General features: G+C 40.2%; 1 protein-coding gene across 4 annotated transcripts; it reads right to left on the bottom strand.

The window, feature by feature from the left end:
* Positions 1-301: 301 nt before the first annotated feature.
* Positions 302-26410, bottom strand: LOC309517022 (vomeronasal type-2 receptor 26-like). Of its 4 annotated transcripts, none has more exons than XM_082196019.1 (7): positions 26158-26410; positions 21647-21874; positions 19225-19351; positions 7213-8073; positions 6634-6861; positions 5897-6023; positions 302-2215 (listed from the first exon to the last, which is right to left on the bottom strand). In XM_082196019.1, exons 2-7 carry the CDS (start codon positions 21679-21681, stop codon positions 1296-1298), a joined length of 2298 nt encoding a protein of 765 aa, XP_082052145.1. In that variant the 5' UTR covers positions 21682-21874; positions 26158-26410; the 3' UTR covers positions 302-1295. The 4 variants fall into 4 exon arrangements, with proteins under 4 accessions (XP_082052145.1, XP_082052147.1, XP_082052146.1 ...); XM_082196021.1 differs by having other exon boundaries at positions 21647-21740; XM_082196020.1 differs by lacking the exon at positions 26158-26410 and adding an exon at positions 25028-25115 and having other exon boundaries at positions 21647-21740.
* Between the last annotated feature and the right edge of the window lie 220 nt (positions 26411-26630).

Genomic DNA, 26630 nt, shown 5'->3' with positions numbered 1-26630 from the left:
CAGATATATTGATCTAAATTAGGATACAGCCATACGTAACAATTTCTGAGGGCACCCATAGCTTTTTCATTTAGTATTCCTTTGTACTCAACCATTCTACACAAAATTACATGGGAAGTGATTTGCAGCATCTCCTTGTTTATTTACCCGGAACAGCAACAACACAGTTTGACCCTGCTCCAAGGCATCTTGAAACTATTAAGAAAGAATGAAAGCAGCCTCTGTTAATAGCTGTTGCAAACAGAATCCCTTATCTGGACATTGTGCAGAGTAGAAATGAATTTGCTCTCCATCATAAAAATAAGTTTCAAAGCTTTATTGCAGAACAGTCTCAAGCTACTTACCAAAAATTGCAAAATACAAAGTAGCACATTGTTTTTAAACAGCAAGCAATGTGGTCCCATCTTCTTTTTAGTCCTTAATACAGTTCAATAAATTTTCTTTCTCTGGTCCCACAGAGAGAGCCTATGTAACCATCTCATGTGTTCATCATTCCTGAGCTTCAACAACTGACTGGGACACTGAGTCCTCAGGTTTCATCTTCCTGCTGTCAAAGAGATTGTAGCTGGAAGAGTATCTGGGATGAGTCATCAATTAATTGAATGGAAACGTCTACCCTTTTCTTCCCCACATTTAGCTAGAGACAACCTAATGTTGGTATCTCTGCACAGCATTTCACATACATTACATTCAAACATAGCATTTTAAGCATATTAAACCAATATATCTAATAACCCTCAAACTATGTTATATGTAGTATGACTACATTCATTAAAAAGAAGTCAATTTTCATGTACAATTTTCCATGGAGGGGAAGGCTCGCAAGGCCACTAGCCATGATGGAGGCTATGTGCTGCCTCCACAGCTGTAGACAGTAGGCTTCTGAATACTAGTTGCTGGAAACTGGAGAAAGAGAAAATGCTCTTGTATTCAGGTCCTGCTTGTGGATTTCTGAAAGGCATCTGGTTATCTACTGTGAGAACAGAATGCTGCCTAATTGAACACATCTTCAATAGCTTCTGGCTATAAATGGTTTATATATTTGTAAAATAAATAAATGATAATTGAGGAGTGAGAACAGCTCTTTTTTGTGAAATAGGTAACTGTTACTCCAGGAGTAGGTCCGTAGAAGCAAATCTAAGGTAGGGCAAATTGAAACAGGATATTTCCATTTCAACTCCATTCCCCATAAATTGAGTGTGGAATGTTTATTTAAGACAGCACCTATGCTTGAATTGTCATGACGTCCCCTTCACCAGCATTTCCAATAATTTCTATATAAGAGCTGAATGGATTTATTGCTTTTCCCTCAGTTTTTTTTTTCTGTTTATCAGTTGTGCCTTGCTGTTCAACTCTGGCCTAAGCACAATAATGTAACATTTAGGGAAAAATATGCAACCCAGTAATCCAGCACTGGAGGATAATATGGAGAAACTCTCCACAGCTACTATGTATTTCCCTTTGGTGCTTTGGTAGGTTGGAATGAAGGTTAACCAAACACTGCAAAAAACCAACATGCTGAAAGTGATAAATTTGGCCTCATTGAAACTGTCAGGTAGTTTCCTGGCTAGGAAAGCTACAAAGAAACTGACAATGGCCAAAAAACCCATATAGCCCAAGACACAGTAAAACATGACAGCTGAACCCTCATTACATTCCAGTACTATTTCCCCCATGACTGAGTGCATATCTGTATCTGGGAATGGAGGGAAAGTTCTCAACCAAAGAGTACAGATGCCAGTTTGAACAAATGAGCAAGAAAGGACAATAGAATTTGAAAGTCCTTTCCCCACCCACTTCCTCATCCTAGATCCTGGCTTGGTTGCCATGAATGCCAGAACCACAGTGATGGTTTTTGCCAAAATGCTGGAAAGGGCCACAGAGAAGACAATGCCAAATGCTGTTTGCCGGAGAAGGCAAATTGCCTTTCCAGGCTTTCCAATGAAGAGGAAGGAGCAGAGGAAGCAAAGGAGGAGGGAGATGAGAAGGATGTAGGTCAAGGTGTGGTTGTTGGCTTTGACTATGGGGGTATCGCTGTGCTTCACAAAAGTTAAGAGTACTAAGGTTGTGAGGAAGGAGAAAGTAATAGCTAAGGTAACTAAACTGACCCCTAAATTCTCTTTGTAAGAGAGGTAGCTTGGAACTTTGGGAATACATTGAGTTTTTTCCTTATTGGAATACTGATCTTCTGGACAATTGGCACAGGCATCCATGTCTGGAAAAAAGAAGAAGAATTATTTAAATTACTGTATTTTAAATAATTATTTAAAGGTGCTGACCAACATTTATCTAGACAACTGAAGTGTCTCATTTTGTCTTCTTTTAGTCCTTTGGTCAGCACCACATTTCTAAAAGGGAGTGAGAGCATTGTTGTTGAAGTTCCAAATAAATCTGTGGATGATGTTGAAATGGTATACTGTACATCCAGTGTCACACAATGGTTAGTGTTGGACTAGGACCTAGGAGACCAGGGTTTAAATCTGCATTCAGCTACAAAGCTTCCTGAGCCAGTCACTGTCTCTCAGCTTATCGTCGATTTTTGTGAGGATACAACAGAGATGGGTGAGAACAGTGAAGACAATCTTGAGCTCCTTGGATTAAAGGTGGGATATAAATGTAAATCATCAACCTCCTCTAAATGTTTTTTGGACATTAGTAACTCCCTAATTTAATAAATTCCATTATTTTACAGTGGTACCTCTGGTTATGAACTTAATTCTTTCCGGAGGTCTGTTCTTAACCTGAAACTGTTCTTAACCTGAGGTACGACTTCAGCTAATGGGGCCTCCCGCTGCCGCCACACTGCTGGAGAACGATTTCTGTTCTCATCCTGAAGCAAATTTCTTAACCCGAGGTACTATTTCTGTGTTAGCGGAGTCTGTAACCCACATTTTTTGTAGCCCAAGGTGTTTGTAACTCGAGGGACCACTGTAGTAGGTTGCTGAGGTATGCCAAAACTCATCTCATTTTAAAAAAAAAACAAATCTCCACTAACTTATTAAAAAGAAATCATGTCCGAAAATTAGAAAAGAGGATAGGAACAACTGGCAAGTTCGGCCTCGGAGTTCAAAACAAAGCAGGGCAAAGCCTACTAGAGTTCTGTCAAGAGAACAAGTTGGTCATCAAAAACACTCTTTTCCAACAACACAAGAGACGACTCTACACATGGACATCACCTGATGGGCAGCATTGAAATCAGATTGATTATATTCTTTGCAGCCAAAGATGGAGAAGTTCTATACAGTCAGCAAAAACAAGACCTGGAGCTGACTGTGGGTCAGATCATCAGCTTCTTAGAGCAAAATTCAAGCTTAAACTGAAGAAAGTAGGGAAAACAACTGGGCAGTAAGATACAATCTAATTCAATTCGTTATGAATACACAGTGGAAGCGAGGAACACGCACTTATGCTAGTAAGTTTGGAAAACTCAGCAGGGACAAGAAGATTGGAGAAGATCAGTGTACATCGCAATCCCAAAGAAGGGCAGATGCTCCAACTACCGGACAATTGCACTCATTTCACATGCTAGCAAAGTTATGCTTAAAATTCTACAAAGCAGGCTTAAGCAGTATGTGGACCGAGAACTCCGGGAAGTGCAAGATGGATTTCAGAGGGGCAGAGGACCAGAGACCAAATTGCAAACATGCGCTGTATTATGGAGAAAGCTAGAGAGTTCCAGAAATACATCTACTTCTGTTTCATTGACTATGCAAAAGCCTTTGACTGTGTTGACCACAGCAAACTATGGCAAGTTCTTAAAGAAATGGGAGTGCCTGATCACCTCATCTGTCACCTAAGAAATCTCTATGTGGGACAAGAAGCTACAGTTAGAACTGGATATGGAACAACTGATTGGTTCAAAATTGGGAAAGGAGTACGACAAGGCTGTATATTGTCTCCCTGCTTATTTAACTTATATGCAGAATTCATCATGCAAAAGGCTGGACTGGATGAATCCCCAGCAGGAATTAAGATTGGCGGAAGAAATATCAACAACCTCAGATATGCAGATGACACAACTTTGACGGCAGAAAGTGAGGATGAATTAAAGAACCTTTTAATGAGGGTGAAAGAGGAGAGCGCAAAATATGGTCTGAAGCTTAACATCAAAAAAACAAAGATCATGGCTACTGGTCCCATCACCTCCTGGCAAATAGAAGGGGAAGAAATGGAGGCAGTGAGAGATTTTACTTTCTTGGGCTCCATGATTACTGCAGATGGTGAGAGCAGTCACGAAATTAAAAGACACCTGCTTCTTGGGGGAAAAAGCAATGACAAACCTAGACAGCAGCTTAAAAAGCAGAGACATCACCTTGCCGACAAAGGTCCATATAGTTAAAGCTATGGTTTCCCAGAAGTGAGAGCTGAACCAAAAAGAAGGTTAATCGCTGAAGAATTGATGCTTTTGAATTATGGTGCTGGAGGAGACTCTTGAGAGTCACATGGATTGCAAGAAGATCAAACCTATCCATTCTGAAGGAAATCAGCCCTCAGTGCTCACTGGAAGGACAGATCCTGAAGCTGAGGCTCCAATACTTTGGCCACCTCATGAGAAGAGAAGTCTCCCTGAAAAAAACCCTGATGTTGGGAAAGATTGAGGGCACAAGAAGAAGGGGACTACAATGGATGAGATGGTTGGACAGTGTTCTTGAAGCTACCAACATGAATTTGACCAAACTGCGGGAGGCAGTGGAAGACAGGAGTGACTGGCATGCTCTGGTCCATGGAGTCACGAAGAGTCAGACACGGCAAATTGACTAAACAACAGTGCTGATTTGACTTTCTTGGGGACTGAGGAGTTTTGTGAGAATCCTGTCTTTAAACAAAGTGGTCAGCTTTTGGCAATGTTCTTGGATACCCAGGCTTCCTGAAAACCCAATGGTATCTCCTAATGCACTTTTAAAGAAATGGGAGCAGAGGGTTTTTTTTAAGGTAAATGTAACAACTTCATGTAAATACCAAACCAGTGTTCACAATATTCTCATGTACTTGGGAACCATTCTCCATGGCTTCATGTGTTTCAATGAGTGACAGGAAGATGATGTAATAAGCAGAGGACAAATGTTTAATGGACACACCACCCTTGGCCACCTCATAATTTTAAGGCAATTTCAATCCCACATCAAAAAAATATGAAGACAATTATTATTTTTGTAAAGCAGTCTGCAAGCATTGGAAGAAAACTTTTCACGCATTAGAGGATTGCTTTCAGTATAACAATAGTATGAAGACCTTGGCAAAAGAAAAAAGAAAAGGGGGGGGGAAATACCCACAGTGAGAAATATAGTTTTCATTTCTACAGTTCTTCATTTAACAGGAATAAACATTTTTACAGGTTTTTTTTTGGATTTCCTGGGATTTGGGATGTGAAGTATTCACAAAGTGCCCTTCAAATCCAAATGTTGGTATGTTCATTTAATTTGTGAATTTTAGTCCCAAGGCCTCCTGGAAGGCCCATGTACATTGTCTTGAGTTTCTCTGTCTGCTAGCCAAAGGGCTCTTGTTCTAGCAGATCAGTGAATTTTATCGTTGGTCAGCAGAGGAAGCCAATGCAACAGTTGCATTAGGGCAACTTCACTGCACAACCTTGTGTAATCTATTGCCCAGCAAAGTAGTCATGCATTCTCTTGTGCAGCAATGTTCTACTGGCACAAAAACACCATCTGGTGGAACAAGGGCAACACTATGGGACTTTAATGCTACACTGCATCCAAACCATAATGTCTCTAAAAGTGATAATTTTGTTGTTGTTTTTTTTTTGGGGGGGGGCATTGTTACTTGTTTTAAACCTGTGTTGCACACTACCTTCATATACATTCAATGGGCTACAGATTCTCCAAAGAAACATCCTGTGTTATGGAACTGTATTGATATTTCTGTACATTATGCCTCCTACCTTTCCACTTAGAGACCATTCCTTCTGGACATGGAGCACAATCGTAGCAGCAAAATTTCTCCCCTTCCTTCTTTTTCCTGCTGTAGCCAGGATAGCAGTTGCCATTGCACATAGAAAGTGGATACACCTATAGAGAAACATCAAAGTGGGATTTGCAATTACAGATTAATGCTCCTCAGTCATCCACCTCTCCAACAGCTAGCATATATGAGGGGTAGAACGTGGATGAGCCCTGTACAAATGCCTTGTGGCATTTGCCCAAGCCCTAAACAGCCTCGGCCCTGTAAACCTGAAGGAGCATCTGCATACACATCATTTAGTATGGACACTGAAGTCTAGTTCTGAGTGCCTTATGGCATTCCCCTCACTGTGACAAGGGAAATTACAGGGAACCAGACACCCACCCTTTGGAACACCCTCCCATCAGATGTCAAACATGAAAACAATTACACAACCTTTTGAATACATCTGAAGGCAGCCCTATATCAGGGAAGTTTTTAATATTTGATGTTTTGCTGTGTTTTCATTATTTTGGAAGCCAACCAGAGTGGTGATGCCTCCCACTTGCCACTGTGGGAGATGTAAAGATGTGTTTATGGGCATGTACAACCCTTTCTGTTGGCTTTTACCAAAATTAAAACTGGAATGTACAAAGTTGTTTTCAATGGCTTACATAAAATGGCTTACCGGACAAAAATTGGTCACAGACACAAAATAAACAGGCAGCTATATTTCACCTGATTAAAACTTTGATGCCACACAATTTGATCATCATGAATGATTAACTCTTTGCCTGTTGGAGCCTGAGGTTCCAGTCTTCCAACTTTGAATCTAATTACCGACCCATTAGGGGAAATCAACCAGTTTGTAATGTCAAAACCTACAACTAATTCCCCATTTTCATCAAAGCACACAGTATCTCCAGCACTGTTGTTGAACGTGAAGCCTCTGAGAAAGTTATGGATCTAGATTGAAAGAGAATATAGAGAAAGGGACTATTAGGTCTGTCTTTCATTTTATTTGGACAGCACGTGTGAAAACTTTATAGTACTCGACGCCACTTCCCTCTGTTGGCTCCAAATAGGAAACTGGTTATGTTTATTTACAACACACACACACACACACACAGCAACCCTACCTTATTTTATCACATGGTTGGTATTTCTTACCAAAATGAATTTGAAAGAAACAAAACAAAGATTGAAATGAAATGAAAAGCACAAAAATAGTGGGACTATATTATGCAAATATATAATCCCTTTTATTTTTTTATCGAAAGCTAGCTCATCTTTCTCATTTACATGAGTTACAGTTACCTGCCATGGTTGAACATTTTGAAAAAACAGTTTCTCTCCTTCTATCAACCTTCTCTCATTGGGGCTGGATTTGTATATGGCATGCAAGGAAAGTGCCACTGCATGTACTGCATTGTAGACATTGTAGCTGTGTCCAGTCATGCTCATTTCAAATACACTTCCAGGAAGACTCTCCAGGTTCTCTTCCCCTGTGCAGGTTTTCTTCTGGTTTTTCTCTTGGCCCATAGATATTTCTAGTGAACAGCTGAATGCCTGCTCCCAGAAGTCTTGGATAAAGCCATCTCCTTTTTCCCAGGAGGGTTTTAGCATCTGAAGGAACTTTGGGAATCCTGATGGCTGATTTGAGTGAGCTGTGAAGGATATGGTACCATGAAAGCTTTGTAAATCCCAATCTTTTTGAACAGAAAGTGATGCAAAATCCCAGTGAGATGTAACAATCCACACTCTACCCAGAGGTGGCAAAGAGAAGAAGGGTGCTGCAAACAGCAAAAATCTCAAACCTTGAAAAGATGGAGGTTCTCCATATACAAAAAATACTTTAGCTGTTGCCTCAAATGCAATTGTATAGCTGTCAAAATGCTGTACTGCCAAGTCTATAATTTCATCCAGATAATTCCATTTTGGTAGTCTTAATATGAAAGAATAGCAGATGCCATTTTGTGAAAGCATTGGTACAATTGTTTGTAAAAACCTGTCCCCTTTGTCATCATCCACAGCAATGAGTCCAACCCATGTCCATCCAAAATGCTGAAGTAAGCGCACTACTCCTATGTGCTGGTGGGCTTCATTTGGGACCATCTGATACAAAAAAGGGTATTGCATTTTAGCATGCTGTCCTGGCAGAAATGATCCATAAGTGAGCTGGAAGGAAATTTATAAGCATTATTCTAATGGATCCCAAAAACATATTCTATCAACGTATTTCAGTGAGTCCTGTAGGCAATTGGGTCAAACAACTTGTGGATATTGAGAACAAGAGGAGCTGCAACAGTTGGCTGTTCAATTGTTGAACTGCTCTTATTTCCAATGTTATTTAATATTGCAGAACCTTTCTTCTGGCTAGATGTCATTCCATCCCAAGTGCTTTGAGGCAGGTATGCTGGCTCCCTCTTTATTTAAGGGCATGTACCTTTGATAATCAGGAGGTAGGATCTATAGTACATGTATTTCTGTTCTGTAATTTATATGGTTTATATATGATTGATTGATATAGGAACATGTTCTCTTCATCATAGTGTCAAAAACATGATGACACGTGAGAGGAATACAATGACCTAAGGAACAATAAATCATTATGCAGTAAAAACAAACAATTTATTTGTCATTTTCCAATTTATAGTGTATAGAAAAATAAAGGGGACAGGACAGGAGAACATGAGCCACTGTTTCCAGATTACCATCTCCACAGGGGCAGAATCGTTTCTCAGTTGGAATCTTTTGGTATCTGCCTCAAGTACGGCAGAGGGCATCACATCCAATCTGGCCAATGTGAAGGCACATCTGTATTTTGGGATAGTTAATTTATACAAATATGGTGCCAGGGAATCAAACTGAGAAGGGGAAAAAAGGCATACCAAGGACAGAATTTCTTTATAATGGCCGGATTGTTCTGTTGCTCTAAGTCCTTCAGACACTGTCCAATTAGCCTTTTTGCTTTAATAAAGCCAGCCATGAGAAGCTGATGTGGGTGTAGTCCACAGGAGAGGTGTTTTTGGCGCACATTTTTAAAACAACCCACTTTTGTGGGGGTCTTGTGTCACTAAGGCTAGTGGACCAGGTGGATTTAAATTTAGACGGAGCCAATAATTAAGAGTTCTTTGCCAGGACTGAGTTTCTACAGAGGGAAGACTTGCCTCCAGTCATAATGCTGCATTCGGGAAACAGGGTGGTACAGAAAAAATCTGCCTTGAAAATTTGGATTGGACAGTTTCAAGAATGCTACAATGATTACCCGTCCAAATTTGGGCCCCGTAAAGTATCTGCACCAAAGATTTGGCTTGAAAAACTTCTAGGGCTGCTGGGATGTATTTGCCGCCCTTCATATGGAAAGAACAGGACAACATCTTAGCACTTTGGGCTGCTTTTTCTTTAACACATTTTTGGTGTACATCCCATGACCCCGATGACTGGAAGACTATGCCCAGGTATTTAAAGGCTTTAACCTGCTCAATTGAATAATTGTCCATGCTCCAGCTATGTGATCTATGTTTCCTTGTGAAAACCATGACTTTGGTTTTCTGATAGTTTACCACCAGCTGTTCTCTCCTGCAGTATGCTAAGAATTCTCCTATCAACCTTTTTAGGCCTATTTTTGTTCAGGATAGGAGAACCGCATCAGCAGCAAATAAGAGCACTGAGATTGGTTTTGTGGCTAATTTGGGAGCATGAAACTCTGGAGATGTTAAGCTTTTAACCATGTCATTGATATATAGGTTAAATAAAGCTGGGGCTAGAATGCAGCCTTGCTTAACCCCCTTGGTGGCTGGTACAGGGCCTATGAGTTGGCCATTTGTGGAAGATCTTACGTACAGCACAGTATCTTTATATAGGCCATTAATCAAAATTAGTAATCTTTTATCTATACTGGATGTATTCAATTTGGCCCAGAGTCTTACTCGTGAAATTGAATCAAAGGCAGCCTTCAAGTCAATGAAGGCTGCATATAAGATCCCACAGGTTTTCTTGGCGCATTTATTGATGAGATGTGCTAGGACAAAACAGTGATCACTGGTAGATCTGCCTTGCCTAAATCCAGCTTGCTCCTCTGCCAAGATAGTCTCAGCGTCCATCCAACTAGTTAATTTGATATAGAGGTGTTTTGCATATAATTTTATGCCAGGGGCCTTTTTGTTCTTTAGCTGTGCCATCAAATTCTCTACTTCCTCTGTGGTTACAGGTGGCCAGTGAGGTGAAACCTCTAATTGAACGCTCGGCTTGTTAAACTGAGCTTCCTTATTATAAAACAATGATTGGAAGTATTGGATCCACTCTCGGGGTTCAACAGTACAAATGAGTCTGTTACACTCCTGTTGCAGTCACATTAAAGCTTTTTACCAGTACCATTACTTGCATTTACAAGGTGTATCTAACATCTTATCCTACTAGTGATAGACCAAGAATATCAAATAACTTGGCCCAAAGTAGTTTCTAACCAAAATATCACAGGTAACTGCTGAAATCATGATGGTGTGCCACAGTTGTAAAATCACAGCTTACCTGTGGAGTTTTGTGGATTGCTGAAATGATGGCCACATTGACAGAGATCTCAGAAAGACACCCTCCAATGACAGCTATCAGATTGTTCTGGTTGTGACACTTGAAGTTGGGGACAAACCTATGTTGTGCAGAAAGCAGACTGAGGGTGGCCTTGTAGGTCATCCTTGCAGTGTAGTAGCTATTAAGAATGCTGAATCCCAGGGAGAGATTTGATAAAATATTGGGACTCTCGTTGATCTCTTTTACAGCAAATGCCAAGGCCAGGATGTGCTGGTAGTTCTTTGGCACTGAACTGTAATGAAATTTAGAGTTGTTACAGCTGATAAATAAAACAATTGTGTTGGAAGCAATAAAAAGGCATTTCTATAAAAAGGTGTTCCTATTCTTCAGAACTGATCTTCAAGAATAAATGACTTGTAGAAAGGTCTCTGTGAATTGAAATCAGAGTCGTTGTATGTACCCTTGTTAACTATGAAAATACTTAAATAAAAACAACTATATAGTCAAGAATGTGGTATAACTTTAAAACCTTAGAAGATAATAGACATGATAAATAACATATTTGAATTGAAATGCTGAAGTCTTGAAATGTTGATGGCTCATTCTACTTAATGAGCTTCTATGTGCACTTATTGGATTTACTCCCTTTGCCTAAAAACAACAAACAATAAGCCCAAGGTAGATAGTCCATATATAAACTATGACATGCCTCCTAACTTTTTAAAGGAAATGCTGAGAAGAAGGGAGATGTAGAGTGAATTTTTTTTGGCCATCTCTCCAACAACCTATTATTATTATTATTAATATTATATCACTCAATACAGTGGTACCTCAGGTTAAGTACTTAATTCGTTCTGGAGGTCTGTTCTTAACCTGAAATTGTTTTTAACCTGAAGCACCACTTTAGCTAATGGGGCCTCCCGCTGCCACTGCACCGCCACCATGCGATTTCTGTTCTCATCCTGAAGCAAAGTTCTTAACCCAAGGTAATATTTCTGGGTTAGCGGAGTCTGTAACCTGAAGCGTATGTAACCTGAAGCGTATGTAACCCGAGGTACCACTGTACATGCAAGAAGCTGAGAATCACTGTACCAAGATGAATATGGGTCAAGCAACTGATACGGTCCAAACATATAAAAGAATGAAGAAAAGAGAAAGAGGATAAAAAACTGAATTCTTACATCGGTTCATAAATCACAATCTGTGTAGGCTGTTTCATAAAAGAGAGGAGATCATAGAGGTAGAATACTTGAGAAACAATTTCACCAATGAGAAGGTCTCCTGACTGATAAAATTTATGAGTAATGGGAAGGGGATCATTATATATGCTGCAATTAATGGAATGTTTCTTGCATACGGCATGACATAGTAGTGCTAGTAGCAACACAATGACCAACATGATCCTGTTGATAGAATACCTCTGCCAAATCCGGGCTCCAAAGTTTTCCTCTACAGAATTTGACACAGTTTTTATCAGGATTGCTACAAACTGACTTGAATGGTGGATGATTCTGTTACTTCACTGATCTTAGGGAATTTGAGAACCACTGCAGGTAGTTAATAATGGCTCTTTTCCACCAGTGTCATTGAACTATGTATTTCCTTTGGTTGCCAACTAAATGATGTAACTAAGCTCTCACTTATATTAATCGGACTTAAATTGTTTCAGAGTTGTCTGATTGATTTAAATAGGATCTAAGGTCAGCAAAATTCAGGATCAAATCATTTATTTCTTCACTTTTCATCTAATGGTGAAAAATGAAAATGTAGCAATGCTTTAGTGTGCAAAAGTGGGGTAGAATGGTATAGCCATCTAAATCAATTGTTGCAAAAGAATGTAAGATGAATAGTGGAGAAGCAGGTTGCGCATCAACGAATACCTAGTCAGAATCTGGGAGAAGGAGAAAGGTTGAGAAGCAGAGATTTATTTGTTTTAAGTATCACAGCAGAATGAAGTTTTGGTACTGGATACCTCGATAGATAGATAGATAGATAGATAGATAGATAGATAGATAGATATCTTAGAAGAGAGTAACAGTTCTTACCTACATCTCATTCTGAACATAAGGGTTTTATACTATTTTTCAGATGGGGATAGTTGATCTTGCTAATAGGCTCTGAATGTCAATTGTGCTAGAGGTTGCAAAAACCCATAATTTTGATAAAGTTAAGGATGATTATCACATCCCCAGTGTGTTGATGAAGCAGTATCATGCATGAGAAAACTACTAGGAATTTTCCTTATTAGAGTGATACAACTATTATTTTCTCATTTTAGGTGTAATTAGTAGTATGTGGCACTTTCCCAGCAGGTCCAAGCTGCCTGTCTCCAGATCTAGATATAAGTTTTTCCATGTATCTGCTATACATTTTGGAAAGTTGTTTGTTCGCTGTACATTTGGACGAGATATGCTAATCAATTTTTGCATAATGGTTCCTAAGATCAAGAAGCAGGTTTTCACCTATGTTTGTATAGAGTTGGTGCCATTCTAAATCCTTTAAAAATGCACTTGTTTTAACCACTGATTTCAAATCTGCAATAATTTGGGGACTTCTTTAAATAATTCTTGAGCGCCAAGAAATTTAATGTTTTTGAGGTTTTTTTAAAGAAGTGCAATGAAAAACCAGCACTTCTAGAATGGCCATATGTGTGGGTTTTCCTGGACAATTTCATGATTGCCAGAAATCCCCCCAGACACTATAAGTCTTGGACAAATCACATATATATATATGTGTGTGTGTGTGTATAATATGAAAATACATAAATAACAACGATACCGTATTGGTCCAAATATAAGCCACTCCTTTAAAATTGGAAGTGGGGGGGGGAGAGAGAAAATTTAAAATACCCGAATATAAGCCTCTCCATTTCTCGGTGCTCCTGGCTGCATAGTGGGGGTGGGGAGCTGAACTGCGTTGCCAGCGGCCTTTCCCCTTTCCTTGCTCTCTCCCTTCCTGGCCCTGGGGGAGACAACAGGGAACTATGCTTGGGTCGGCCACCGCTTTGCCACGCTCCTGGTACTGTCTCCCCCACGCTCCTGGCTGCATACCATAAGGTTGCGAATGTAAGCCACACTTACACTTTTCATGGTAGGAATTAGGGAAAAACATGAGGCTCGTATTCAGGCCAATACAGTACTTTCAAATATACAACAATTGCTTATTAGAATGACTAGATTACTGATAATATTGGAGAGAATTATTCAAGCCTTTCAGAGGGTGTTACAAGTGTGTCCCTGGACTCACATGTATGTAGCCAGCACTCGTGTATCTTCATATTGACACTGCTGAGAGGTTTAGGATCTTTTGCTGGAGTTACGACCTAAGTTAGGAATCCACCAAGATGCTTCTGCACAGTTAATCAAGAATTGTTTTATTCAAATGTAAGGAATGTTAGCAAACCAAAGTGAGAAAGAAATGGAATGTTTCTGGCTAAACTCTGCAAACAGTACTATGAGAAGAGTTGTTTGCTTAAGCAAGTACCTATGACTGAATTATTACGACATCACTACAACCAGCATTTCCAACGAACTACATATGCAAGCAGAATAATAATATGCACTCATGTTCTTATACTTTTTTTGCTGATAAGTTATTCCCTGGTATTCAGCTCAGGTCTGAATATAATAATGTAGCATTTAGAGGAAAAGATGCAAGCCAGTAACCCAGCACCAGAGGACAACATGGAAAATATCTCCACAGCTACCATGTATTTTCATTTGGAGCTCCGATAGGTGGGAACAAAGGACAACCAAACATGCAAACACCAGCATGTGATAAATTTGGCCTCATTGAAACTGTCAGGTAACTTCCTGGCAAGGAAAGCCAAGGTGAAGCTGATAATGGCCAGCAAACACATATAGACTAAGTCACCATAAAACATGGCAACTGAACCCTCATTACATTCAAGTATGATTTCCCCATTCAGTGAGTGAACAGTGGTACCTCATGTTACATCCAAAGAGTACCAAGGCAAGCCTGAATAAAGGAGCAGAAAAGGACAATGTAATTTGCTAGCCTTTTCCCTATCCATTTCCTCATCCTGGAGGAATCCTGGCTTGGTTGCCATGAATGCCAAAACTACAGTAATGGTTTTTGCCAAAACACTGGAAACAGCCACAGAGAAGATGATGCTGAAAGTTATTTGTTGGAAAAGACAGGTCAGCTTTCCAGGCTGTCCAATGAAGAGAAAGGGGCAGAGGAAACAAAGTCTTAAGCTTGTGCTGCATAAGAATATTGTATCAACTAGTGCTAGATTATGAAACTAGGATGCATATATTGAAGTGATTTAGTACATATAAGTGTATTAACAAATGTGAGAGTGAATAAAACATTGAAAGGACATTCTTTGTCTGTCTTCTCTTGGGTCTATGAAAAAGAGTAATGGTGCTGTCTTGGAGCTGCATAATAACTCTTAGTACAATCACTGTGGTCTAAACCACTGAGCGTCTTGGGCTTGCTGATCAGAAGGTCGGCAGTTTGAGGCTCCGTGACGGGGTGATCTCCAGTTGCTTTGTCCCAGCTCCTGCCAACCTAGCAGTTCAAAAGCATACCAGTGCAAGTAGATAAATAGGTACCACTGCAATGGGAAGATAACAGAGATTCCATTGCCCAGAAGCGGTTTAGTCATGCTGGCCACATGACCCGGAAAGGTGTCTGTGGACAAATGCTGGCTCCCTCGATCTGAAGCAAGATGAGGGTTGCAAACCCACAGTTGCCTTTGACTGGACCTAACCTTCCAGGGGTCCTTCACCTTTACATGTCAACCATAAAAATATGCATAGATTGAAAAGCCAACAACATCAGTAACAGTTGGTGGCTGTTGACTCTTAAGAAGGTTGATTAATCTGAATTGAATTCCACGTGGGTCAGCATGTTTGGGCAGGGGAAGATAGATGGAAAGAAACAAGGGACCCTGGCTCAGTCTTTCCAAGGACCCTGTCTTCCTACTCCCAATTCAGGTTTAACAGCAGCAGCAACTCCAGCCCCCTCCCCCTTGACATAGGCAGATAGGCAGAGCCATAACTAGGTGATCTTGCGCCCCTGGCAGAACTGTCCACATTGCGCCCCCTAGCCATGGACAAATTAGCTCTTCTTTCCACCTCTCCTCCAATCCCAACTGCTCCACCCATTCAATTCACCCGCTATTTAAAACCATTTCTTATGAGGCAATAACCAATATTTATATTTAAGGACATATTTTTAAGCAAATTTTGCGGCCCCCCATCGCCTGTGCCCCATCTTGGGGGCCCACCTTGCCACACCCTAGCTACAGCCCTGCAGATAGGCAGGTAGTTTCCTTCCTCCTCCTCTTCTCTTCCTCCTCCTCCTTGTCCAGGCTGCCCTTTCCCTTCCCTTCCTACTGCTGGAATTCCTGGGAAATCACCACAGACCAGCAGCAAATTGCTTACATACAGGCACTGGTCCATGAACCACAATTTTCAGTAGCGTTTTCCCAACAGAGAGAAAATAACAATAATATTATTACCTTCAAAATATAAAAAAAATCTTCCAGTAGCACCTTAAAGACCAACTAAGTTAGTTATTGGTATGAGCTTTCGTGTGCATGCACACGAAAGCTCATACCAAGAACTAACTTAGTTGGTCTTTAAGGTGCTACTGGAAGATTTTTTTTTTATTTTGACTATGGCAGACCAACACGGCTACCTATCTGTAATTATTACCTTCAGTCTCTATTTTATATTTATTCATGGAATATTTATTTCAGTCAATAATTCTGTTTGGCTGATGAGTATGAAGAGAATAAATATGCAACTTCACCTTGTGGATCTTGACTTGCAAATAATTTCACTAAAATGTCAAAGAAAAGGTCCATTAAGATCGTTGAGATTAATTTTCAGGTCAAGAAAGCTTTAGAAAGGATGTTTCTCGGTATATTTAACCTCTGTGAAGTACTGTATGTGTCGGTCATTATACTATTCATTCTACCATTCAGATAGCATACTTGAAGGGGGGGGAGGGAAGTGCTATATGTTTTTAATTCTCATATAACTTAGTCTTTTCCTGATTTTAGTTGCTCCCTGTTATTCAAGTCAGCCCTGAACAAAAGAACGTAGCATTTTGGGGAAAATATGCAAAGCAGTAACCCAGCACTGGAGGATAAGATAGAGAAGATCTCCACAGCCACCATGTATTTTCCTTTGGTGCTCAGGTAGGCAGGAACAAAGGACAGCCAAACACTGCAGAACACCATCATGCTGAAAGTGATAAATTTGGCTTCATTGAAAGTGTCTGGCAACCTCCTAGCAAGGTATGCCACCGTGAAGCTGACAAGGGCCAGGAAGCACATATATCCCAAGACACTATAAAACATGACAGTTGATCCTTCGTTACACTCTGCTATAATTTCCCCATTGACGGAGTACATGTCTGTATCTGCGTATGGGGGAGAAATACTCAACCAAAGGCTACAAATTCCTGCTTGAATAAAGGAGCCTGAAAACATGATAGAGTTTGTCAGCTTTTTCCCCATCCATTTTCTCATTCTAGATCCTGGTCTAGTAGCCATAAATGCCAGGACCACAGTGATGGTTTTAGCTAACAAGCTGGAAAGAGCAAGAGAAAATATGATGCCAAAAGTTGTTTGTCGGAGTAAGCAAATTAGCTGTCCAGGTTTTCCAATAAAAAGCAAGCAGCAGAGGAAACACAGTAGGAGGGATACGAGAAGAATGTAGGTGACACTTCGGTTGTTGGCTTTGACGATGGGTGTGTTCTGGTGCTTCACAAATATTATTATCACCAAAGCTGTGATCAGAGCAAGAGCAAGAGCAGACAAAGCTAAAGTCATCCCTAAAGGTTCCTCGTATGAAAGGTAGGTTATGACTTTGGGAATGCATTGGTTCTGGTGGAAGTTTGAGTATTGATCTTCTGGACATTCGGTGCAGGCATCCATATCTAGAATAAAATTTAAAAAAATTGGATACTTTTATAGTCATTGTTGGAGCTGACTTAAATCTCTCCTCATTTCCAAGTTCATTAGCCAAGGGTTGTCATTCATCTGCAACCTCCTCACATGCGAAGACTATCCATCCTTGCTTTTAAGCAAAGAACAGTTCCATCAGATGTGAGATATCAGCAAACAAGGTGTTTTGAGGTATATGGCACATTATTCCTAGGCCAGAACTGGGGGGAAGCTATGCCAGCCCTGGAAGAACTAGCAGAAAGCATAAAACTAATTTAAAAAGTCACAGCCACCTTTCACCCTAATAAGCATGCTGTTATAACACTGGTCTTAAGATCTACGTTGGCTCCCAGCACATTTCTGATCACAATTCAGGCCCTGTATGTATATATTCAGGCCCTCTTCATCCCAGACAATAGTGTCCAGCTTCATGCTCCAGCACCAGGGGGCGGAGAGCAGGTGGGGGCGGGGCTCGTGCACATCCTGGGGCGGGGTTTGCTGCCTGAAAGGGTGTGGTACCCAGCACGGGTGGGGAGCAGCTGCGATGGCACTTACTGGGATCGCACTGCCGGGGGCTATGTGTTCCACCCGCACTCCTCTTCCTCTGCCAGTGCTTGTGGTGGTTCCCTCACTGCTACAAATGAAGTTATAGGGAACCAGGCAGAGGGTTTTCTTGGTGGTGGCACCTGCCCTGTGCAATGTCATCTCATCAGATGTCAAACAGTTAAACAACTATGCAACTTTTCAAAGACATCTGTTGGAAGCCGCCCAGAGTGGTTGGGGCAAACCAGTCAGATGGACGGGGTATAAGTAATAAAAAAATAAAATAAAAAAATAAAATAAATCATTCTATTGATTCACATGTTTTACTTATTTGAAGAAATAAATTGAGATTAATAGATTCTCAGATCATGTAATTTCAGTTTCTCAATATACATATCTTATTTGTTTTTGTTTTGCTTCATATCTATTTTTCTATGGTGGGGTTAATAAAAATGGAATAAGTAATGCGTATTGAATTTTTTTGTTATATGTATCATTGGAAAATTATAATGAAGATGAATTTTTGAAAATTCAGCTTCCCCTTGATGTGATGTGTCTCACAATAAAGTTCTGTAGTGAAATATAGAATAAAAGGTGTTACTTCCAATACCAATAGTTAGCAAACGGTACATAAGAAAACCCATTTGGTGTCCTTCTAAGGCCCTTGCCAGAATTGCTGATATCAGAACATGAAAGTCTAAATAGTAGCTTGTTTTACTACATGTCTTAAATTTGGACTGGGCTACTTCTGAAAAGGAATTGTTTACATTGTTGGTGGAAAGTGTACTGCATATGGAATATTTTCATCATTCAAACAAGATGATTCACATGTTAAGCATGATTATTTCCCCCCTTTAAAGCCGTATGGTGGGTTTCAATGTAGCACTCTGTGGACCAAGCACATGGTGAATGAAGTCCCTTCAGGCAATGGCACTTTCCCCCCTGTCCTCCCCATATTCTCTATGAACTCCATAATTATTCCTTGGAGCCTTGTGGGAAACCTAGAATGGGTTTAGGTGCTGCAGGGGGGAAACAGCAGGGAGGTTCCATTGCATGCACAGGCCTTGTTCTGCACGCACAACAACTTAGCTGAATACCAAATATAGTCATGTCAGTCTTGCTGGATAATTGTGGAATTCATTCTGCACTTACTAATATTCAATTTATTACTCACCCTTTACCAACAGATCCCAACAGATGCAACATTTTAAAACTGTACATTAAAAACAGTTATGATACTGTTAAAATAATTAGTAGTACAGGAATGTACTGAAAACACCTACCTTAAGTTTCAAAGGCACATTGACCTCTGTGACAACCATATCTCCTACCTGTCTGGTTAGAAATCTTCCCTTCTGGACAAGGAACACATTCATAACAGCAAAAAGGCTCCCCTTCCTTCTTTTTCCTATTGTATCCAGGACGGCACTTGTCATTACACAGAGAAGTGGGAAGAATCTATAAATAAATGTCCAATTTTATCATTTTCATTACAATTCACATTTCATTGAATATCACCACACATTGAATAATAGACATATTTTCCACTTCCATGGTTCCATTTATTTATCAATTAAGACTACATATTCTAATTCCCCTTTTATTCAATTATTCCCCCACTATAATTTTAAGAATTTAAACTGCTACATTTGCATTAATCCTGCTAACACTTTATCTTACTTTGCATAATTCTTGAGGTATTCTGCAAACATTTTCCACTTTTTCTTAAACACACCATCTTCCTGATTTCTTATTCTGTTGGTTAAATTTGCCAATTGTGCATATTCCAATAACTTTATCTGCCACTCCTCCTTTGTTGTGTTCATTCTCTCTTTCTATTTCTGAGCATATACCTTAAAAGGTAAAGGTAAAGGTACCCCTGCCCGAACGGGCCAGTCTTGACAGACTCTGGGGTTTGTGCGCCCATCTCACATCTATTGGCCGGGGGCCAGCGCTGTCCGCAGACACTTCCGGGTCACGTGGCCAGCGTGACAACGCTGCTCTGGCGAGCCAGAGCCGCACACGGAACGCCGTTTACCTTCCCGCTGGTAAGCGGTACCTATTTGTCTACTTGCCCCCGGGGGTGCTTTCGAACTGCTAGGTGGGCAGGCGCTGGGACCGAGCAGCGGGAGCGCACCCCGCCGCGGGGATTCGAACCGCCGACCTTTCGATCGGCAAGCCCTAGGCGCTGAGGCTTTAGCCCACAGCGCCACCCGCGTCCCTTCGAGCATATACCTTAGACTGCCGTAATTGCTTAAAGAAATTCTGCAGTTCTGCGAAGACTTCTGTTCCTAATATACCTTGTAAGAAGGTTTCTGGTCTTTTTATAACATTTTTTGATTACATTATATATCACCTCCCAGAATTCCTGTGGAATTCTACATGTCCACCACATATGATAAAAAGTACCCTCCCTTTCTTCACCCTTGCAACAGGTACTTGATTCTGATTTATATATTTTTGCTAATTTACTCGGCATAAAATACAGCTTATATATAATCTTCATGAAGTTTTCTTTCAACGTATCACAATCTGTAAATTTTAAATCCTTACTCCTCAATTTTTCCAACACACTTAATTCTATACTATGTCCTATATCTCTTTTCCAGTGTATCATGGCTGACCCATCCCAGTCTGGTTTCATGCCTGGTTATGAGGAGAAGGACAGGGGACATGTCAATGTCTTTTGTTGCCATGGACGATGGTATCCTTGTGAGTTGACGTAGTGGACTCTACTTCTCTGTAACATCTGAAACAAGGGGGGCTGTAGACCTGGTGTCTATGTGGGGAATCCCTTGAGGCTGGTCAAGAGGCTGAAGCTGATGCAAATTACAGTTGCTTGACTGCTTACTGGGAAACAATATTGGCAACCAGTCACACCACTGCTGAGAGAATGGCACTGGCTACTAATTTGCTGCTGGCCCATGATTAAGGTGCTGGTCTTCTTCTGATGCCCAAAGATGATGATGAAGTGTTTGTGGAAGTGATCAAATGATTAGCACTCCTGAAACTGATTCTGAAAGAGACATTGACTTGAATTCCCTAGGAAAATACAATGCTGTGATATTGCTGGTTCTAATCCCATTGGGGCCTGGGGAGATTTGATGGGGAATGATATCCCCATATATTTTCCTGCTCGTATTTTATAAAATTACTAGCTGGAGACTGTGAGTAAGCAGCATACTCCAGGGCCATCTTAGTTTTAATCTTCCATTTTTTGAATCCCCCTTCCTAAGTAGTTCTGCTGCCAACCATTTACTCTTCTGCTGGCAATTGAAAAGACTCTTCTTTCAGAAGTCCAGCTGCTAAGGATTTATTCTTTGCCTTTTTTATTTTCTGTGTACAATTAATTTATTAGTTCTTGTTTTATTTCTGTATTATGAATGTTGCATTTGATTGATTTGCTGATGTTTTATCTGTAACCATCCCTGGGATCATGGGAGGAAGGATGGGAAATCAATGGAAATACTATACACCTGAAATTAGGGCTATGAACCAACTTCTTATGCTTACTGTGAATATATGTACAGATTAGCCTTACATTACAAGCATTTCCTGAGTCTCCAGTGACCCTCTTTAAATGAAACCAACTTAGGGTACATGTTTGAAGTCTTGAAACCTTTTGCTGATTGCAGAATGGGGTGCACTAACTGGAGTGTATGTAACAATATTGAAAAAAAGTCGTCAGGCACATTTGAAAAATCCATTTCCAGTTATTTGGAAGAAAAAGATTTACAAGTCTTCCTAGCTCACCTGGTTAAATGTTCTATGCCACACAATGCGTTCATCCTGAATGGTTAACTCCTTGCCTGGAGGAGCTTGAAGATCCAGCCTTCCAATTTTGACTCTACCAAAAGATTGATTTGGAAACATTACCCAGTTGGTCACATCAAATCCTGCCATTATCTCTCCATGTTTGTTAAGCTGTATTGTCTCTCCAGCACTGTTGTTGAATGTGAGATTTCTTAGAAAGGGATGGAGCTACATTCAAAAAATATAGAAAGGGGTAAAATGTTTGAATCCTCAGAGTGGTGAATACAACCATAATTTTCAGAGAGGTGTGCACTAGTTGTGTGTGTGTAGCCAGTCCAGACATGTTATGAAATAAAAAACCCTTAATCTAGTTTCACCATAAAAAATAATTCTAAAGTTAATTCATAAAATAGTACAGAATATTGGCAGTTTTGTTTAAAAACAGTGAAGTTTTGAAAGGTTCAGTTCATCATCTTGATTTAAAATTGCATCCAGTTGTAACCAAACATAGACAAAAACTAGGTCCTCAATCCTAGGAATTATCATGCAGAATTTGCTTACTATCCTAGCCAATGAACTCATGTAAGGAAGTTGTGCCATCACTCTCTACCAGAAACTGCCAGATTAAAACTATGGGTCTTCAGAGCCACACCCATTGCAGGTCATCAGCATAGAATAAGAAAGTTGGTCTTTGAGGAACAGCCTGTCACACCTGAGTAATAGTTATTTTTCAGGTAGGCAGCCTGGTCTCTGGCAGCTAACGTTTTAGGAGTCATCACTTCTGCATACTTGGAGGTGGGTCAGCCTCCACCTGATTCAGTAAAAGTGTCAAAAACCTGTTAATCCCTCTTAGGATCCATCACACAAAACTGGACAACAATAGGTTCAGAAGTATCCGAATGTATCAATGAAGACAAAGGAATAATTTTTCAAGTGCAGGCAAAAACTCAACATGATGAGGATGCTTTCTAATAAAAGATGAAAAAGTAAAAAAAAATCCTCCTGTTTATTTCTTTAAATAAGTGTTCCTGGTATATTAGCCAGGAGTGAGAATGTTATCAGCAGCCCTGGAAAATGCAGAATTGTATACTCAACCTATAATAAGGTCTATCAGAGACGTCAGTAGGGGAAGACAACCAGACCAATATTTGCTCATTTATGAGGTATGACATAAAAGTGGATGAATTATTAGTGAAAGTGCTATGTATAACACAGCAAACAGGGAAGCCATCAATTCTCACCAAGCTATTTGATAGGAAAGAAAAAGCCTTAAATGTAAGATCTGTTTATGTACATGAGATATATATATATTTACACAGCTGTGGAATAATATGGTATTCTAGGCCACACAAGAGCAGAAAATGCTGTGCTGTGGGTAAAATTACCTCCCATGGCTGCAGATTCTGCAAATCCACTCTAGCCACCTGTGATTTTTGTTTGAATCTAGATTGATAAATAGCATGTAGAGCATGTGCCACTGCGTGAGGAACATTGTACACAGCATAGCTGCTGCCAGTCATGCTCATTTCAAAGATTTGTAATGGAAGACTCTCCAATTTCTCCTCCTCAGTGCAACGTTTCTTAGGCTCTTCACCCACATTATTATTTTTCAATGAGCACTTGAAGGTCTTTTCCCAGAAATCCTTGATCAAATCATTTTGTTTTTTCTCAAAAGGATTCAGACTCTGAAGAAATGTCCTGAATCCCAGGGGTTCATTTGAATGTAGAGATATAGATAATGCACCCTGTAAATGGTGCATATTCCACCTCCTTTCATTGGTGCTTTTAAAATCCCAATGACTTGTCACAAGCCATACTTTACCCATAGGAAGTTGTGCCATATGAAGATACCCGATCAAAATGTCCATCACTATGGGACTACCATAGACCACAAAAACATTGGCTTTGCTTGTCATGACAATTGAATTTTTATTAAATTCACTAAGGAGCATATCCATCATTCCTTCAGCATAAGCCAATGGCCATATTCTACGTATAAAATCAACACAGATGTAATTCAGGGTAAGCTGTGGAACTAATGCTTCCAAAAAAAATTCTCCAGTAATGTATTCCATAGTAAAGAGACCAATCCATGTCCATTTGAAATGCAAAAGTAACTTGAGCAACCCATTGTACTCATGGACATCATTAGGGATCATCTGGTACAGGGAATGGTACTGCCTTCTTTCAGTCACCCTTGAGTCAAGACAATTATAGGTGAACTAAAAGCAAACACGTATATGATACGAAAAGCACAGAAAATGTGTGGATTAATGGTATGCATTGCTAATATGGACTACTTTTGTCCACAGCCACTACTTTGGGTTAAATGAATATTTCATTTACCAGGGAAAAATAATGATAGTATCTTCAGATGAAGGGCAGTATACAAATTTAATTACAACTACTACCACTGCTGGGGACGCGGGTGGCGCTGTGGGTTAAAGCCTCAGCGCCTAGGGCTTGCCGATCGAAAGGTCGGCAGTTTGAATCCCCGCGGCGGGGTGCGCTCCCGCTGCTCGGTCCCAGCGCCTGCCAACCTAGCAGTTCGAAAGCACCCCCGGGTGCAAGTAGATAAATAGGTACCGCTTACCAGCGGGAAGGTAAACGGCGTTCCGTGTGCTGCGCTGGCTCGCCAGATGCAGCTTTGTCACGCTGGCCACGTGACCCGGAAGTGTCTCCGGACAGCGCTGGCCCCCGGCCTCTTGAGTGAGATGGGCGCACAAACCCCAGAGTCTGTCAAGACTGGCCCGTTCGGGCAGGGGTACCTTTACCTTTACCTTTACTACCACTGCTACTACTGCTACTACCAATAACAGCAGCAGCAGCAGCAGCAGCAGCAGCAGCAGCAGCAGATGCATAGCAGGATATATTTCGATGACTTTCTCATTAGAAGCAATGGGTTAGACGCATTCTTAAACTAGTTTCACTTAGTTCACATCAATGGATATTTCAAGCCAAGGCAATCTTGATGCATTTAATTTGAAATAATCTAAATAAACATAATTTAGGGTGTAATCCACTGGTTCCTGGAAAGGTCTCTCAGTAGTCATAGGGTTTGTCTAATATTCTTCTCCAAAGAAGTGCAGGAGCTCAAGCTGCAGAGAGGGAAAAATGCCCCTCCAAGCCCCCTCTCCGCTTATCACTAAGACTAAAACCCTTACAGACCAACAAACTTTGAGGCATACTGCAGCAGAACTGAACAGGCCTACTGCTCAGAGTCTCTGACACAAAAACTCTGTTATTAACTGACATCACTGTACCAACTTACACAACTGCCTCCAGCACAAGGTATATGACCTCACAAGATTCTTTCTTAGAATGTTGCAGCCCTTGTGAGTATTAACCCTTTTTCTTAGCACTATCCTCAAAAACACTCACCTGAGGAATCTTGTACATGTTTATAATAGTGGCCAAAGTGAAGGTGAGCTCAGGGTACTTTGTTCCAAGAATGGCCATCAAATTGTTCTGGCGATCACATTTATAATTTGGAGCTGAAATATGCCGCGGAGAAAGTAGGTCCAGTGAGAGCTTATAAGTAGCTACAACCCTGTGCATGCTATCATAGATTCGGAAGCCCAACGTGATGTTAGGCAAAATATGGTGATTTTTGTTTATCTCCTCTACAGCAAATACCAGGGCAAGAACCTCCTGGTAGTTTTTTGGTACCACACTGCAATACAAATTAGATTAGATATAATAAATAGCTGGAGGGGAAAGAACCAAAGAAGCACACAGAAAATGATTTCTCATATTTTTTATCCCCTCCATGAAATAAAACAGGCAGATCTATTTATTTAGTAGGAACAATCTTCTACATTCATTAGAAAAATCTGCTGTGTACAGAATATTTCCTGCATTACAAATTCAGTGTAAGGTGTACTTTACTGCAAATCCATTGCAACAAAGCCGTTGTAAGGATTTTTGGATAGACTTATAGTCTTTTGAACAATTCAGAAAAACTATTTTCATATGCTCTACACATTCTAGAGCTGTGAAATATTTCTAGTCTAGAACTCATGGACATCCAGTGGAATGTTTCCAGGGTAGGGCTATCATATGCATTATTTACAAATGAATCAGAAAGCACTATAAACTTGTGCTATATTCCTTTATTTGCTCTATTTACACAAATGAATCTGGAGCAAAAACAGATTTAAAGAAGCACTGCACCAAGGCAGCCCTTTTGGTCTCTAAAATCAGGTGTCTAGAAATAAATTACGTAAGTATATAATGTGGAACACTAGATCTATAAAATTAGTAGACTGCAAAAAAGTAACAGTAGAATAAAGTGATAAAATATGGAACAGGTTTACATCTACTAAAAAACAAACAAAATCACCTATGCTGAAAGTGCAGCCAATAAAAGTTCAGAAGTACCAACATATGATTTGCATCTCACATTTCAGATTATATCGGAGGAAAATACCTCTTGTTGCTTCATTATCTGTCCTTAATTTCTGTGAGATAAAAACATTAATTCTACAGAGAGGAAAAAGAGGGTGACTTACATGAGTTCCTTCTGGGGTGCTAAAGAAGGCTGTTCTGATGAAATTGTAGGGAAGTGCCTCATGTAGAACCGAGAAGCAATAAACCCAATGACAAAATTTCCTGACTGAGAAAACTCCTGTGAAGTGATGTTTCTTACTTTGCATTGGACAAATCGGGTCTTCAAGCTGTAAAGAATGGAATGGCTCTGGCTCACAAAATGAGGGAGAAAAACAAGCAACAGTATCAATAACATTAGCATTTTGGGGACAAAATGTCACTGTTTTCTTCAATGCCACTTTTATTCAGACGAGTCTTGTTTCAACTTAATTTGAACAAGATGTGACCCCATTTTTACATTGATCAGTTGGTGAAAGAAGGTGACTGCATCCATCTCCTCCGCTCCTATTTCATGTTTTTTTAATTTTTTTAGTTTTATAGGAGGATCTATAAGTGAGGCACTGCAGGGAGAAACAGATCGTTCGAGCAACTCAAA

Source organism: Podarcis vaucheri, assembly GCF_965113315.1.
Source record: "Podarcis vaucheri genome assembly, chromosome: 13".
NCBI lineage: Eukaryota > Metazoa > Chordata > Lepidosauria > Squamata > Lacertidae > Podarcis > Podarcis vaucheri.
Note: the sequence above shows the minus strand (reverse complement) of the source record. Positions and strands in the feature narration are given on the sequence as shown.